This window comes from Labrus mixtus, chromosome 13, assembly GCF_963584025.1.
Source record: "Labrus mixtus chromosome 13, fLabMix1.1, whole genome shotgun sequence".
Taxonomy (NCBI): Eukaryota; Metazoa; Chordata; class Actinopteri; order Labriformes; family Labridae; genus Labrus; species Labrus mixtus.
Window position 1 is genome coordinate 22,609,518 of NC_083624.1, and position 12,826 is coordinate 22,622,343.

Here is a 12,826-nt window from a genome sequence, read left to right on the forward strand (position 1 = left end):
ACTCTGCAGTGATTTCTCGATAGACTAAAGAATGCATTCAATAATTAGCAGATGAAATGTTTCTATATATACTGGTCAGTCTCAGTCATACACATAACAATGGCAACACTGGTCAACCATTTTTATGTCTTCAAAGATAATGTCAACGTTACACATGTTTAGGGCATGAGCTGGAACTGCATAACACAATACTCACAATTAAAGGATTGCCCCATTAGACCCTTATGGCTTTTTCATGATTGGTATTTTGCTTTTGTGTTTTTAGGTATCTGGTCTTCTGGTTCAAGACTACAGCCACGAGTACAGCCACTGGAACTCGGTCAAGTCTTTGGGAAAATGGTTACAAGAAGAGAAGGTGGGGATTGGAATAACTTAGTAACTCATGTGATAACAGGAGAGGTCTCCACTGTTTGTTAAATTTCAAATTGTTTACCTGCTTTAAAGGTTCCTGCACTGTATGGAATAGACACCCGCATGCTGACCAAGGTCATCAGAGACAAGGTACTGTAACTCCAAAGGTCTGATCCGCTCATCAGTTACAAATAGATCAGTCGATCACTCACTGTTTGTTTACCTGTGATTTTTCTTCAGGGTACAGTGCTGGGGAAAATAGAATTTGATGGGCAGCCGGTCGAGATATCTGACCCCAACCAGAAAAACTTGGTAGCAGAGGTCTCAACAAAGGTAATACCTGCTAAATGTAATATTTAACATGACCAAATAGTGTATTTTTTATTGCATAAACACTACCTTTTAAAATAGATAATGTTTTTTCCTCTATAAATTCATAAATGATGTTAAGAACTGACCAACATTTTCTTCCTTTTTACTTTTTTTTTGTCCTCCAGGAAACCAAAGTGTTTGGAAAAGGGAACCCGATCAAAGTGGTGGCTGTGGATTGTGGCATCAAACATAACATCATTCGCTTGCTGGTCAAGGTGAGAATTGATCCAGGGAGGTGAAACATTTTCTTTTTGTTATTATTTTAATTAAATTTAAATCTTAGATGTGTGTATGATGCTGCACAAATATAGAAAATAAGTCAACTCCATGACACATATTTTTCTGCAACCTGACCTAGAAAACTTGGGAAGGTAAAGTTGCATCTAACAAGCTGCATAAATAAAACAACAACAACTTGTAGTCTTTGTTTGTATCATCCAGCTGCAGGAGAAAGTGGGCTTCTCTTCTTTGTGCAACACTTCATGGTCACTGGTTGATATGAGCTTGTAATTGGTCATCATAACTAGGGCCTGACCGATATGCGATTTTTGGGACCGATATCAATCAATAAAAAAAAAAATCAGATACCGATATATTGGTTGATATCTTTCTTGGTTCTATCTTTGATCTGTAGAGATAGACGGATATAGATGTACACATGTATTGCCTTGATCCCTCAAATGCAGTTATCAAACACTTGTGGAAAAGATTTATAATGAAGACAAGATGGTCACTCAAATGGAAAGTAACTGACATGTACGTGCGTCACAGCTTGACACTGTGGAGAGTGATGATGCTTGTTGTAATCCATAAAACACACTCTGCTGGTGAAGAAGTACTGCTGTAAATGTACATAATCTTTAGGTGGAGGTAGGTGGTGTGACGTTTCACCTTCTTGTCCATTGAACTGTGCTGTTTCTTTTATGGTGGGTTATGGTAGTTTGGAGGACCAATCAAAAACCCAGATTTTCTGTAATTATATTAGGAATACCTATATCAATATAAACATTGTCAAAGAAACTTGAGTCTATAAACTTATGCGAAATACTTGTTAATTAATTTAGGTAGATGTATTGAGGTTTTGGCTACAACGCTAGCAATGATTCATCTACAAAAATAGGTTTACATTTAATTTAGTTATTGGGTTGTTTTCACATTAATACAACACATTCAAAGCAAAACAATTACATTACTACAGGAAATAATCAAACTTTGTGTGTCTGTGTCCAGAGAGGTGCAGAGGTCCACCTTGTCCCCTGGGATCAGGACTTGATGAGTCTCGATTACGATGGCCTGTTCATCTCCAACGGACCAGGAGATCCATCTCTAGCCAATACACTCGTCCAGAATGTCCAAAAGGTAGGCCCTGGTGCTGCTTGAATATGTTTGAACTGTATTCTGTATTCTTGACTACAATGAGCTAAAATTGCGTATAGAGCTTGATGTTGAGTTCTGTTCAAAAGAAATCTATCTTTAAACTGTAATATAACATAAAGTCGCTTGTTTGTGTGTTACTCATCACTTTATTATTGTCATTTATCAAGTCAAGTTTAGAATATCAATTAAGGACCTTGTTAACTTTATGAAGTTATAGATTTAAAAAGCTTTCTCACTGTCAGATATAATGTATGCATATCCTGACCCACTGAGTCTCTAATCATTCCTTTTGTTCCATCCTGTGAAGGTACTTGAGAGTGATCGTCCCCAGCCAGTGTTTGGGATCTGTATGGGTAACCAGATCACTGCTTTGGCTGCAGGAGCTAAGTCATATAAACTCCCCATGGGCAACAGGTAAACTCTTCAATGAAAAGGCATATCAGAGGCACAATATGCACACACTGAAAGCTTTCTCACACAGATTTCTTGAACTGAACTATGATATGTCTTATTATTCACTGTTTCTCACAAAAGTGCGATGCATACAGTTTATCGTTTATCATTCATTTCTCATTCAACATTTGCATATCCGCAGTATAATGAATCAGCATTGTTCATAGTATGAAGTCTCACTTGCATGTACAAAACAAAACAGGGATTCTGCCAGCCTTTTATGGCTACCACTTAGACACTTAAGTAATGCTGTTTATGTTCCGCATGGTATTCTCTGCACTGGAAAGATTGTATTTGATTAAATAGATTTTAAGGTTTTCTTCCTTTAAATTCTTGTCTTTTATGTGTGTTTGCGGTCCCCCAGAGGCCAGAACCAACCAGTGCTGAATGTGATGACGAACCAGGCCTTCATTACAGCACAGAACCACGGCTATGGCATAGACAGCAAGTCTTTGCCGCCAGGATGGAGCCCGCTTTTCATCAATGCAAATGATGGCACCAATGAGGTACATTTTTTTTTAATCAAGAGTGATTGTTCAGTTTTTGATTTTGGACAACATAGCATTTTGATATTTGATTTTACTGTCGGGTTGAGTGACACTAACAGTTGTTTTTAGACGACTGCTTGTTGTCAATCAAATAAAAAACAGTTTTCAACTCTTTAATTGCATACATTATTTGAGAATCCGTGCATTACAATGTTTTTTTTTTTTAACAGAAACAAATAACTGAATAGCTTCAGAAATGCTAACAAATGAAATTCAGAATACAGTTGGATTGATTTCAGTTTGCTAACACAACCTCTGCACATTTTCCAGGGTATCATGCACGACACTAAACCGATTTTCACGGCCCAGTTCCATCCCGAGGCTAAAGGGGGTCCAACAGACACAGAGGTAAATAAAGACTTTGATAAAGCTTCATAAAGGATCTGAATGCTTTAAACATAGAAGTTAAGGTAAGGTGTATATTTTACTGAAACAGGACTTGTAACATTTACCACTTAATCGGTTGCGAGTACATTATAAAACCTGTTACCACAGCACTGTCAGTGAAAGGTGTAATCATCTGTAGCGCCTGATGTTTGGAGACACCGGGGCTGCAGGTGTTTAGGATGACCACTGTCTGCCTGTCCCTTCCCCACAAACCAAGCTTTGATGATTCTGTGTGACAGCTCGTATCTCCCACACGGCAGGCAGAGACCGTGGTCAAGTCGTGGTCAAGGAATGTTGTAACCTCTGTCATATTAAGGCAGAATAATAGGACCTGTCCTCTCTAGTGAAACATAGAGTTGACAGCTGGAGAATTCATGCCTTCCACCGGGGTTTGGCTTTTCACAGAGTATCATAAATATTTTGACTGTGTACATGACCAATAAGAAGCCCCCGGGCTCTCTTGGATGAGCGATATTATTTATTGCATGTATCCTTGGCATTTATACAACCTTTTGACTTTCTATTTTTAAAAAGATAGTCACAGTCATTTCAGGAACTTGATGGGTTGTCTTTATGCTCTATTAGCTTTGGGGTTTCCGCTTTTCAGCCCCCCGACCTCAAAATAACGGCACCAGAGACTGGGGACCCCCACTGTCCCTGGAAGTGGTTTAAGCATTTAATGTTGCACAGCCGCACGCACTGATAGGCCTATCATACCGCTGGCATTAGAACAACACAAAAAAAAACAAGCAGCTTCAAATGATTTCATTATTTCAGTGTGTCTGTGTGCATTTTAATTTACAAAGAGCAACAGACACCTACATTGTTGCCGTCATGTGCAAACTTGTATTTTAGGCTTTAATTACTTTAATTTCAGCACACATCTCATTGAAGGACTACGATCTTAATTTAAATTGAACGACTATTTGTTTATAATTTCACAATAATGAATAATATATGCAATTTTAAGTCATTTCAAATTTTGTTTTGTTTTTGAAAGGCGTCTCGTGACCCCCCTCTCAGTGTTTTGCGAGCTCACACTTCGGGAACCACTGCTCTATATCACACCTTTGACTTTATAATCATTGTTTGAAAGAGGATAAAAAAAGGCCTGCCATCATTACCCTGAGCTGAGCTTTAGAAGTAAAATCTCACCATATGGTAGGCTACTTCTGCAAAAACAACAGCAAGTGATTTTTCTTCTTACAAAATGTTGCATGAAGATTAAAATAGGCTCAGTTTGTTCCTCTGTGTGCTTTTTCTGTAGATTTTATTGCAGACAAAACTTTCCATGTATGAGAGGATCCTCATACCTGAACATTGCCAAAAGTCTGTCAGTCACGAGAAGCATAATGTTTTTGCTCTGAACGAAACAGGAATTTGAGAGCGTGCCATCATTACAGCATGGTTCTAATGACATTTTGCTTTGTTTCTACAGTTTCTCTTTGATGCCTTTATATCCCTGATCAAGAAAGGAAAGGATGCAAACTTAGTGTCAGTCATGCCAAAGAAACCCTTAATACCTCCCAAAGCCAAGGTATGTACAGTACTAAAAATAAAAATCACACAGGTTCAACCGGTTTACTTTTTACTTTGTGAACATCATGTCCTGGTAGGTGTGTCCAGAACCTCACAGGATTCTTTAACTCTTTAAGGGTGTTAAGTCTTATTAGAAACTGTATCAAATATGTCGCTTTACAGAAAAATATTGGGATGGAAAATGGAACAACACTGCCTAACGTATGGTTCTTTGTAGCACAGTTGCTGTATTCGATGATATTAATTAGAGGATGTGTGGTTGTCCATGTGTGTGAATGCAGGTTTCAAAAGTGCTTGTTCTGGGTTCTGGAGGTCTTTCTATCGGCCAGGCTGGAGAGTTTGACTACTCTGGATCTCAAGCTGTTAAGGCCATGAAGGTAGGAGATAGCAAAGCAAACTTCCTTGTTACCCACAGAAAACTGTCATTAGTCTTTGTTTTGATCCCTGAACATACTATAGATGCAGGTAGTGTGAGTGTTTAACCTCTTTTCCATACAATACACCAAATAATAATAATGTTAAAAAGACGATAAAAATTCTGCACCTCATGCCCATGTAAAAGTGACAGTAAGCTGATGTTTCACCATTAATCATTCCTTTATATCATATCATATATCAGCTGTAGATTTCCATTAAAGTAACAGTTTATCGTGTGGATGTTCTGTAGGAGGAGAACCTGAAAACAGTGCTCATGAACCCAAACATAGCCTCTGTTCAAACCAACGAGGTAGGCACCAAGCAGGCAGACTCGGTCTACTTCCTCCCCGTCACTCCTGAATTTGTAACTGAGGTCATCAAAATCGAGCGTCCTGACGGCATCCTGCTCTCCATGGGTGGACAAACGGCGCTCAATTGCGGTGAGACTTGTGCACCTCTGTTTGTCATTGCTGCCTTTGCTGTTGGAGATCAAATATAGAGACAGATCTGGGATCCTGGATGGCTCCAAATATCTTATAAAATACTGATTTAGTTTTTCACTTGTCCTTCATAAAATGACTTAGTAATGTTTCAACTGACTGGCTAACCATGCATCTGTGTGGGTTGGGGTTTTTATGCGGTGGTCAGGAGTTGAATTATTCCAGCGTGGCGTCCTTGAGAAGTATGGAGTAAAAGTTCTGGGAACCCCCGTGCAGTCCATCATGGCCACAGAGGACAGACAGCTGTTTGCTGACAAACTCATGGAGATCAATGAAAACATCGCACCCAGCATCGCTGTGGAGTCGGTAAGGATGTGAATGCTGTCAAAAAATAAAAGGTCATCTCATGTAAAAACTGTAAATTCATTCTGTGATTAAAGTAAACCATCTGCTGTAGGAAAGATTTGCCAATGTCAAGATCGATGTTATCTAAAGACAACCATGTTATTGTGTTTCCAGGAGTTACGTGGCCTAACACTAATGTAACGTTTTTGTGTGCAAATGTTACCGGTAGGTGTCTGATGCCTTGAATGCCGCAGAGAAGATTGGCTACCCGGTGATGTTACGATCGGCCTACGCTCTGGGAGGTCTGGGCTCCGGTCTTTGTTCCAACAAAGAGAAGCTGGAGGAAACGGCACATAAGGTCACCAAAACATGTTGCAGTGTCATGACAGTACTGGCATCAGGGCGAAGTTATTGTAGTTATTCTTCAACCTTGATTTTCTACATATAATTCATCATGCAGATTACATCAGCACTTCAAGCCTTTTACTGACCAGCTTTCTTTTTTAGTTTGATACCTTTACCCATGTTTACAGCATTAACCTTAAGGAAGATAAAAAAAACACTTCAAAAAGGTTTCGAAATGTTTCTTTGCTGTTCTGCCAAGAGAGAATCGTTTGCTGTTGCTAAGAAACATCCTTTTGTGCTCGCTGGTTATAATCTGTGATCACAGACTGCAAAATGAGCCGTCTGTGCCGCGCAGGTTAAGATCGATGCATTCTTTTAATGCCAAGCTGCATGTTTTCATTTCAAAGTCTTTCATATTTCATTTGAGTGTTTCAATGACAGATCGTTCTCAGCCACTAACGCGCCGTGGCTGTTTCTATGATTAGTATCAAGTGCAGGATGGAGACAGAGGGATTCATGAGAGAAGGTTCAAGGGGTCTCTGGCAATTCTGTACTAACATAAATACAGAATGATAACTGAAGGATAACACTTGTGTCTGTACCTCTCTGTCCTCTGCTTTATGAAAAAAGGTTTATATCTGTTAAATATACACCAGGACAAACTTGTAGTTCATGTCCGTGTAACGGTTTAACCCTCTGTAACCTAGAGAAAAAAAGGTGAGCCAGAGTTGGGGAAAAAGGAAAATAGGTGTTTAATTACTTTTTGAAGTGAGACCACTGAAACGTCTTTCATGGTAAATTAAAACTAAACACGTTTTATTGTCTTTCCTTATTATTATACATTTCTTTAGTGGCATACATTAAGGCACATAGTACACTACTTAATCTGATGTCATCCAATGATATGATCCTGCTGTTGGTGGTGTTGCAATTTATAGTTCTGTGTTAATTTGTCTCTTGGTTGTATCTACTGTTTGTTCAAAAGCCTCATATGACTGTAAAAAGTTAGATTCAGGATAATAAATAGAAGGATGATCTATGTGGACACTTTCTGAATGTTTCGTCCTCTGTTCTGGGTTCTTTAGGCTCTGGCCATGAGCAGTCAGATCCTGGTGGAGAAGTCTCTGCTCGGCTGGAAGGAGGTGGAATACGAGGTGGTTAGAGACGTGGCCGATAACTGCGTGACCGTCTGCAACATGGAGAACTTCGACCCACTGGGCATTCACACAGGTACTAAATCACTCTCATTTGATTTCTGTTTTTCTTGAGTAAATACACCTTCTTGGGGAAGTTTACTCAGAGAGAGAGAGAGAGGATGTTTTTCTTTTTGTTCTTTCTAGCCAGCAGGTTGTTCCTGATTACCATAAACATATGTGCTGTGTACCAAGAAAGATAATATGAGATATTCCTCTGAGAATCAATATTTAAAAGAGAAAACTTTAAACGTTGTGTTTTAGCCGAAACCCTGCACGAGTGTTCCCTTTAAATCTCAAAGGATGATTACAAAAGTGTTTATGCTTTTTCTGTATTAACAAAAGATGATTTCCATGAATGTGGTGCAGAAAAAATACAGAATGCACTTCAAAGTAAATTAACTTTGATTTTTTTGTAATTAAAATGATGAACAATGCACAGCACTGCACAGACATAGTTTAACAAAAGGGTAAAGCATTGCATTCAGTGCTTAGATGTCTCTCCCAATTCAAATGAAAATCAGGCTTTTGTTGCTTTGTAATGTTAGGGCAGATGCTTTTTTTTAACTATTCATGAAACAATCTTTTGACTTTTATTTTCTAAGTCTCTTCATCTCTGATGTTTATGAAATCAAAGTGCAGTCATTTTAGATGCTGTTTGAAGCCATTCTTGTTTCTCACCCTTCCTCTCCCGTCCATCAGGTGACTCCATAGTAGTAGCACCAAGCCAGACATTGTCCAACGAGGAGTACCACATGCTCCGAGAGACGGCCATCAAAGTGGTGCGTCACCTGGGCATCATAGGCGAATGCAACATCCAGTATGCCTTACACCCATCATCCCTGAAGTACTGCATCATTGAGGTCAACGCCCGGCTCTCCAGAAGCTCTGCACTGGCTTCCAAAGCCACTGGGTGAGGGAAAATATTTGTACAAACAAAACTCACACACTTAGTAGTAGGTTGATAAAACACTGATACAACAATTTGCAACTAAATTATCTTTTCTGTTTTATTAAACACTGCTCCCTCTGGTGGATGGAGAAAGCATTGCAACTGGTTTCCACTGATGGTTCTTATGGATATTAAACTATTTACTTTAATGGGGATCTGCATTCTAGACACCACATCTGTAGTTTATCTGCTGAGGACAATAAACAATTTACATTAGAGGCTCATGTGCTTTGATTGACTGTCCAACAGAGAGACGAGTCATCAGGCCAGGAGGGTTTGAGCTCAGAGTTTTCTGTGCTTTAAAGATTCTTAATAGGTGGGCGCTGGTTTAAACGATCAGCAAAGTCTGTTTGCTTCATATTATCTCTCGCTTTCTCTCAAGGCCAAAAAAAAGATTCTCTGCATGCATTAAAATGTGAAATGTTTGTATACCATCACATAAAATCTAAAAAGGTTCAGATGAAATTGGTGTAATCTACAAATTTGGATTTAACATTGGAGTTTCAGTGGTCAAACGTAATATCATACCATCCAAAGACTTTTCTCAAATCTCTCGTGCAGCATCATTCTCCAGACATTCTTGTAGACACACTGGATTCAGTTAAAATGCTGTGGAAGGTTCCTAACTGAGTGAAATGTCTCAGAATCTTCAAGTAGATCTGGTTGAATTTCAGATTATTTTTCTACCTTTAAAGCCATCATAAGGGATAACCGTTGCTCTGGGTTTCACTTGTGAGTGTTTGGTGATTTGACCTCTTTCTCCTCGATCCACATGTTGAAGTGTCCTTTAGCAAAAAAATGGAATCTCATACTGTTCTCAATGTGAGATTAAGTACTAGAATTAGATTCTGTCTGTCTATTTGTGAATTGAGAGAATACTTAAACCTCTGAGGGACTCCACAGCTTTATATGTTGTAAGCAGTTGAAAGAAGTAGTATTCCGTTAGGATGTACATGTTTCAAATGATTGCATGCAGCAACACATGCTCATTTAATAGTCCATCTTTAAAATAAAACGTTTACCCGAGTCAATTCCAACAATGCGCTTCTGAACAAAACCATTACTGTGTGTGATCAGAGTAGCGATACTCATTTTGGTGCAGAAACTTCACCTGTCAGTTTATATTGGTCTCCTTGCCTCTCACAGGTATCCCTTGGCTTTCGTCGCTGCTAAGCTGGCTCTGGGTATCCCCCTGCCTGAAATCAAGAACGCTGTATCGGAGAAGACCACAGCCTGCTTCGAGCCCAGTCTAGACTACATCGTCACCAAGATCCCTCGCTGGGACCTGGACCGCTTTCAGGGCATGTCCCAAGAAATAGGCAGTGCCATGAAGAGTGTCGGAGAGGTGCCCAAGAATCCATATATCAACACTCATTCACTCATTTATTCACCTGCTTATTCAGTATAGTCACATACCCTTATTATCCTATCATTTATTTTCCCCTGCTAAATTCAGGTGATGGCGGTAGGCCGGACCTTTGAGGAGAGTGTGCAGAAAGCCCTGAGGATGTGTCATCCATCAGTTGATGGCTTCATGCCTCGCCTGCCACTCAAGAAAGCCTGGGCTGACACCCAGGACCTTCAGCAGGAGCTGGCTGTGCCTTCAATCACCCGCATCTTCTCGATAGCCAAGGTACACTTATCTCTCATGAAACTGACAGCAGTTTTCACATTGTCAAAACATTTTGAAGTGTAACAGAGAAATGATCAGGAAGAAGACATGACATGCACAGTAAAATGTGTCCACGGTCTACCTGCATGTTCAGCTGTTCATGTTGAATTGTGTGGATTGTCTTTGAAGTTTAAATCTTGATAAAGAGATGCACTCAAGTTTTAATATTTGAAAAGCACATATGCTATAAAAAGTGTTTGATAGCCTGTTCTACAAGTGAAGCTTTCAGATATGTCCACATGTGGGGGAAGAGGGGGAAAAAAAAGACATAATCAGCTTTTTGTTCAGTCTGTTTTCAATATCATAGAAACAGATGAAAGAGAGGCAGCACTTTCATAAGCACAGGACACAGGGACAAGCTACTACATTCAAAAATAAAGATGTATTAACACATCTAGGTTGAATAATTTCTACCTGAACGTTCATTTATCAGCTTTCACCAGCTGAGAGAGGAGCAGACTCAGGTTGTGCCTGTGGCCGAACCCTTAACCTTGTGGGCTTTGTGTCCTGACAGTGAAGATGTATTTGTTCCAGAATGCGATATTTGAAGATGGCAACACGAAAATAAACTAAGACTGAAATATTTTAAGTAGTTTTTATATCATTTTAAATATCATTTGATACTCTGTGAATCCTATTTGTAAGCGGACATGTACTTGATGTTGCTGAGTGATAAATCTAATCTGTCATGTCTCCACTTTAAAGTCCCTTCACAGTGGTTGGAGTGTTGATCAAATCCACCAGCTGACGGCCATAGACAAGTGGTTCCTCCACAAACTCCAGAGAATAACACATCTGGAGCAGCACCTGCAAAACTACAAAAGGTTACACATTGCACACAGACTCACACTTTGTTCAAGAATTAACCATGTGTTTATTGTTTATTTGGATCCCCATTAGCCACTACCTAAGTAGCGGCCACTCTTCCTGTGGTCCTCTCATACAAACATGAGTTTAAAATCGAATTATTAAAAGTCCAAGACGGTACAGAAAAAGACAAAAATAGAAGTAAATGACAGCACAATAACAGGCAAAGTACAAATCAAGAACGCCAAGATGAACCGATTGCAAGTCAAAAAGGTCATCTCTCATATGTTCACGTTATATCTATGCAATCAAAAAATACAGTGTTGGACAAATCTTATAATTCTTTTTCCTACTTAAAACACAGCAGAGTAACTAAACAATGACATACAAGGAAAATATACACACATATACAGTGCATGTATACATACATACACACACACACATACACACACTATACATAGAAATTCTACGCTAATGATCGAACATTGTTACTTTTTATACATCCATGTTATTTGCAACTCTTGAATTCAGGTTACTCTTAATTAATTGTTCAAGTGTTCAACATTGCATATTACCATGCTTGTATATGCTGGCCCAGTACCTGGCTCTGGTCTAGTTTGTGCAGTGTTTTAATATTTCTCAACAACTAAAGTATCAGTTCCAGCTTCTGTATATACACAATCTCTGAAAATCCTGCAATGAAATTCTAACATTGCTTTCTTGGTTTGGGATAAAAATTCAGTGGAATCATTTTATTTCTTATGCATTTGGAAGGAAATTGCTCTCCCGCAGTTGTCGCATAAAATGAGAAAACATTTATTTCAGGAGAGAATGATGGTTCACAGCAGAGTCCTTAAATTTAAACTGAGCAAATAGAAAACAATTCACTAATTAAAACATGTGTACTTACTGGTAAGTTTTATCCAGTGCTGTTTTCAAACCTCAGGAAACGTAACAAGATTGGTTAAATGCAGACATTAAAAATATGTTGCAGATATGCTCCCATTGCTTTTGTTATTGTGTTTTCTAAGCTATAAATTTGATTCCTGCCTTTGCAGAACTATTTTCCCAAGCTGTACCTGTGTAACTCTGCAGCATTTCAGACTTCAAATGCACCACATACTCCTTCACAACAGCAACTTTTGTGAATTTCAAAATCCATCTGCCCTCTTATCCCTTTAAAGGCTTTCAGCTGACAGCCTCTGTGATTAGAAATGGATAAACATGTATGAATATTCCTCAGTAAGAACGTTGTAATCTTTAAAGATCAAATGAACCCAAGTCTCTTCACGTCTCTCTTTCTTTTCTCTCCGGTGGTTTGCCTCCTGTCGGCTACGTCGCTCGCTCTTTCTTTCTGCCCTCGGGCTCTTACCTGGACAGCCACTGTGAATTTTCATGGCACAGCCACAGGTTACTTGCTGCAACCTTCTGACTCTGCTGTTCAATAATTAATGGCGGGCTGTCTGGTGGGCGCCCACTGCAACTAGCTGACACATGGAAGGCTGTTAAAGTCTCCACTGCCTCTGAAGCAGGGGACATTGAGATGGGCGCACAACAATAGGCTGCTACCAGACTGATGGAGCGTAGAGCTGAGTACAGGTGGGCGTCAGGCTCTACCGCTCCGCAGT

At 39.4% G+C, this 12,826-nt stretch overlaps 1 protein-coding gene across 1 annotated transcript in view; it reads left to right on the top strand.

The window, feature by feature from the left end:
- cps1 (carbamoyl-phosphate synthase 1, mitochondrial) overlaps nt 1-12,826 on the top strand; it is a 55,702-nt gene that overhangs the window by 9,661 nt on the left and 33,215 nt on the right. The window contains exons 4-21 of the mRNA XM_061054218.1: nt 266-355; nt 445-501; nt 592-684; nt 849-938; nt 1,954-2,082; nt 2,408-2,514; nt 2,918-3,059; nt 3,372-3,449; nt 4,927-5,025; nt 5,309-5,404; nt 5,695-5,884; nt 6,093-6,250; nt 6,459-6,587; nt 7,660-7,804; nt 8,470-8,680; nt 9,866-10,064; nt 10,176-10,352; nt 11,097-11,215. Coding sequence (XP_060910201.1) covers nt 266-355; nt 445-501; nt 592-684; nt 849-938; nt 1,954-2,082; nt 2,408-2,514; nt 2,918-3,059; nt 3,372-3,449; nt 4,927-5,025; nt 5,309-5,404; nt 5,695-5,884; nt 6,093-6,250; nt 6,459-6,587; nt 7,660-7,804; nt 8,470-8,680; nt 9,866-10,064; nt 10,176-10,352; nt 11,097-11,215 — 2,309 coding nt within the window. The remainder of the gene's footprint in view (nt 1-265; nt 356-444; nt 502-591; nt 685-848; nt 939-1,953; nt 2,083-2,407; nt 2,515-2,917; nt 3,060-3,371; nt 3,450-4,926; nt 5,026-5,308; nt 5,405-5,694; nt 5,885-6,092; nt 6,251-6,458; nt 6,588-7,659; nt 7,805-8,469; nt 8,681-9,865; nt 10,065-10,175; nt 10,353-11,096; nt 11,216-12,826) is intronic.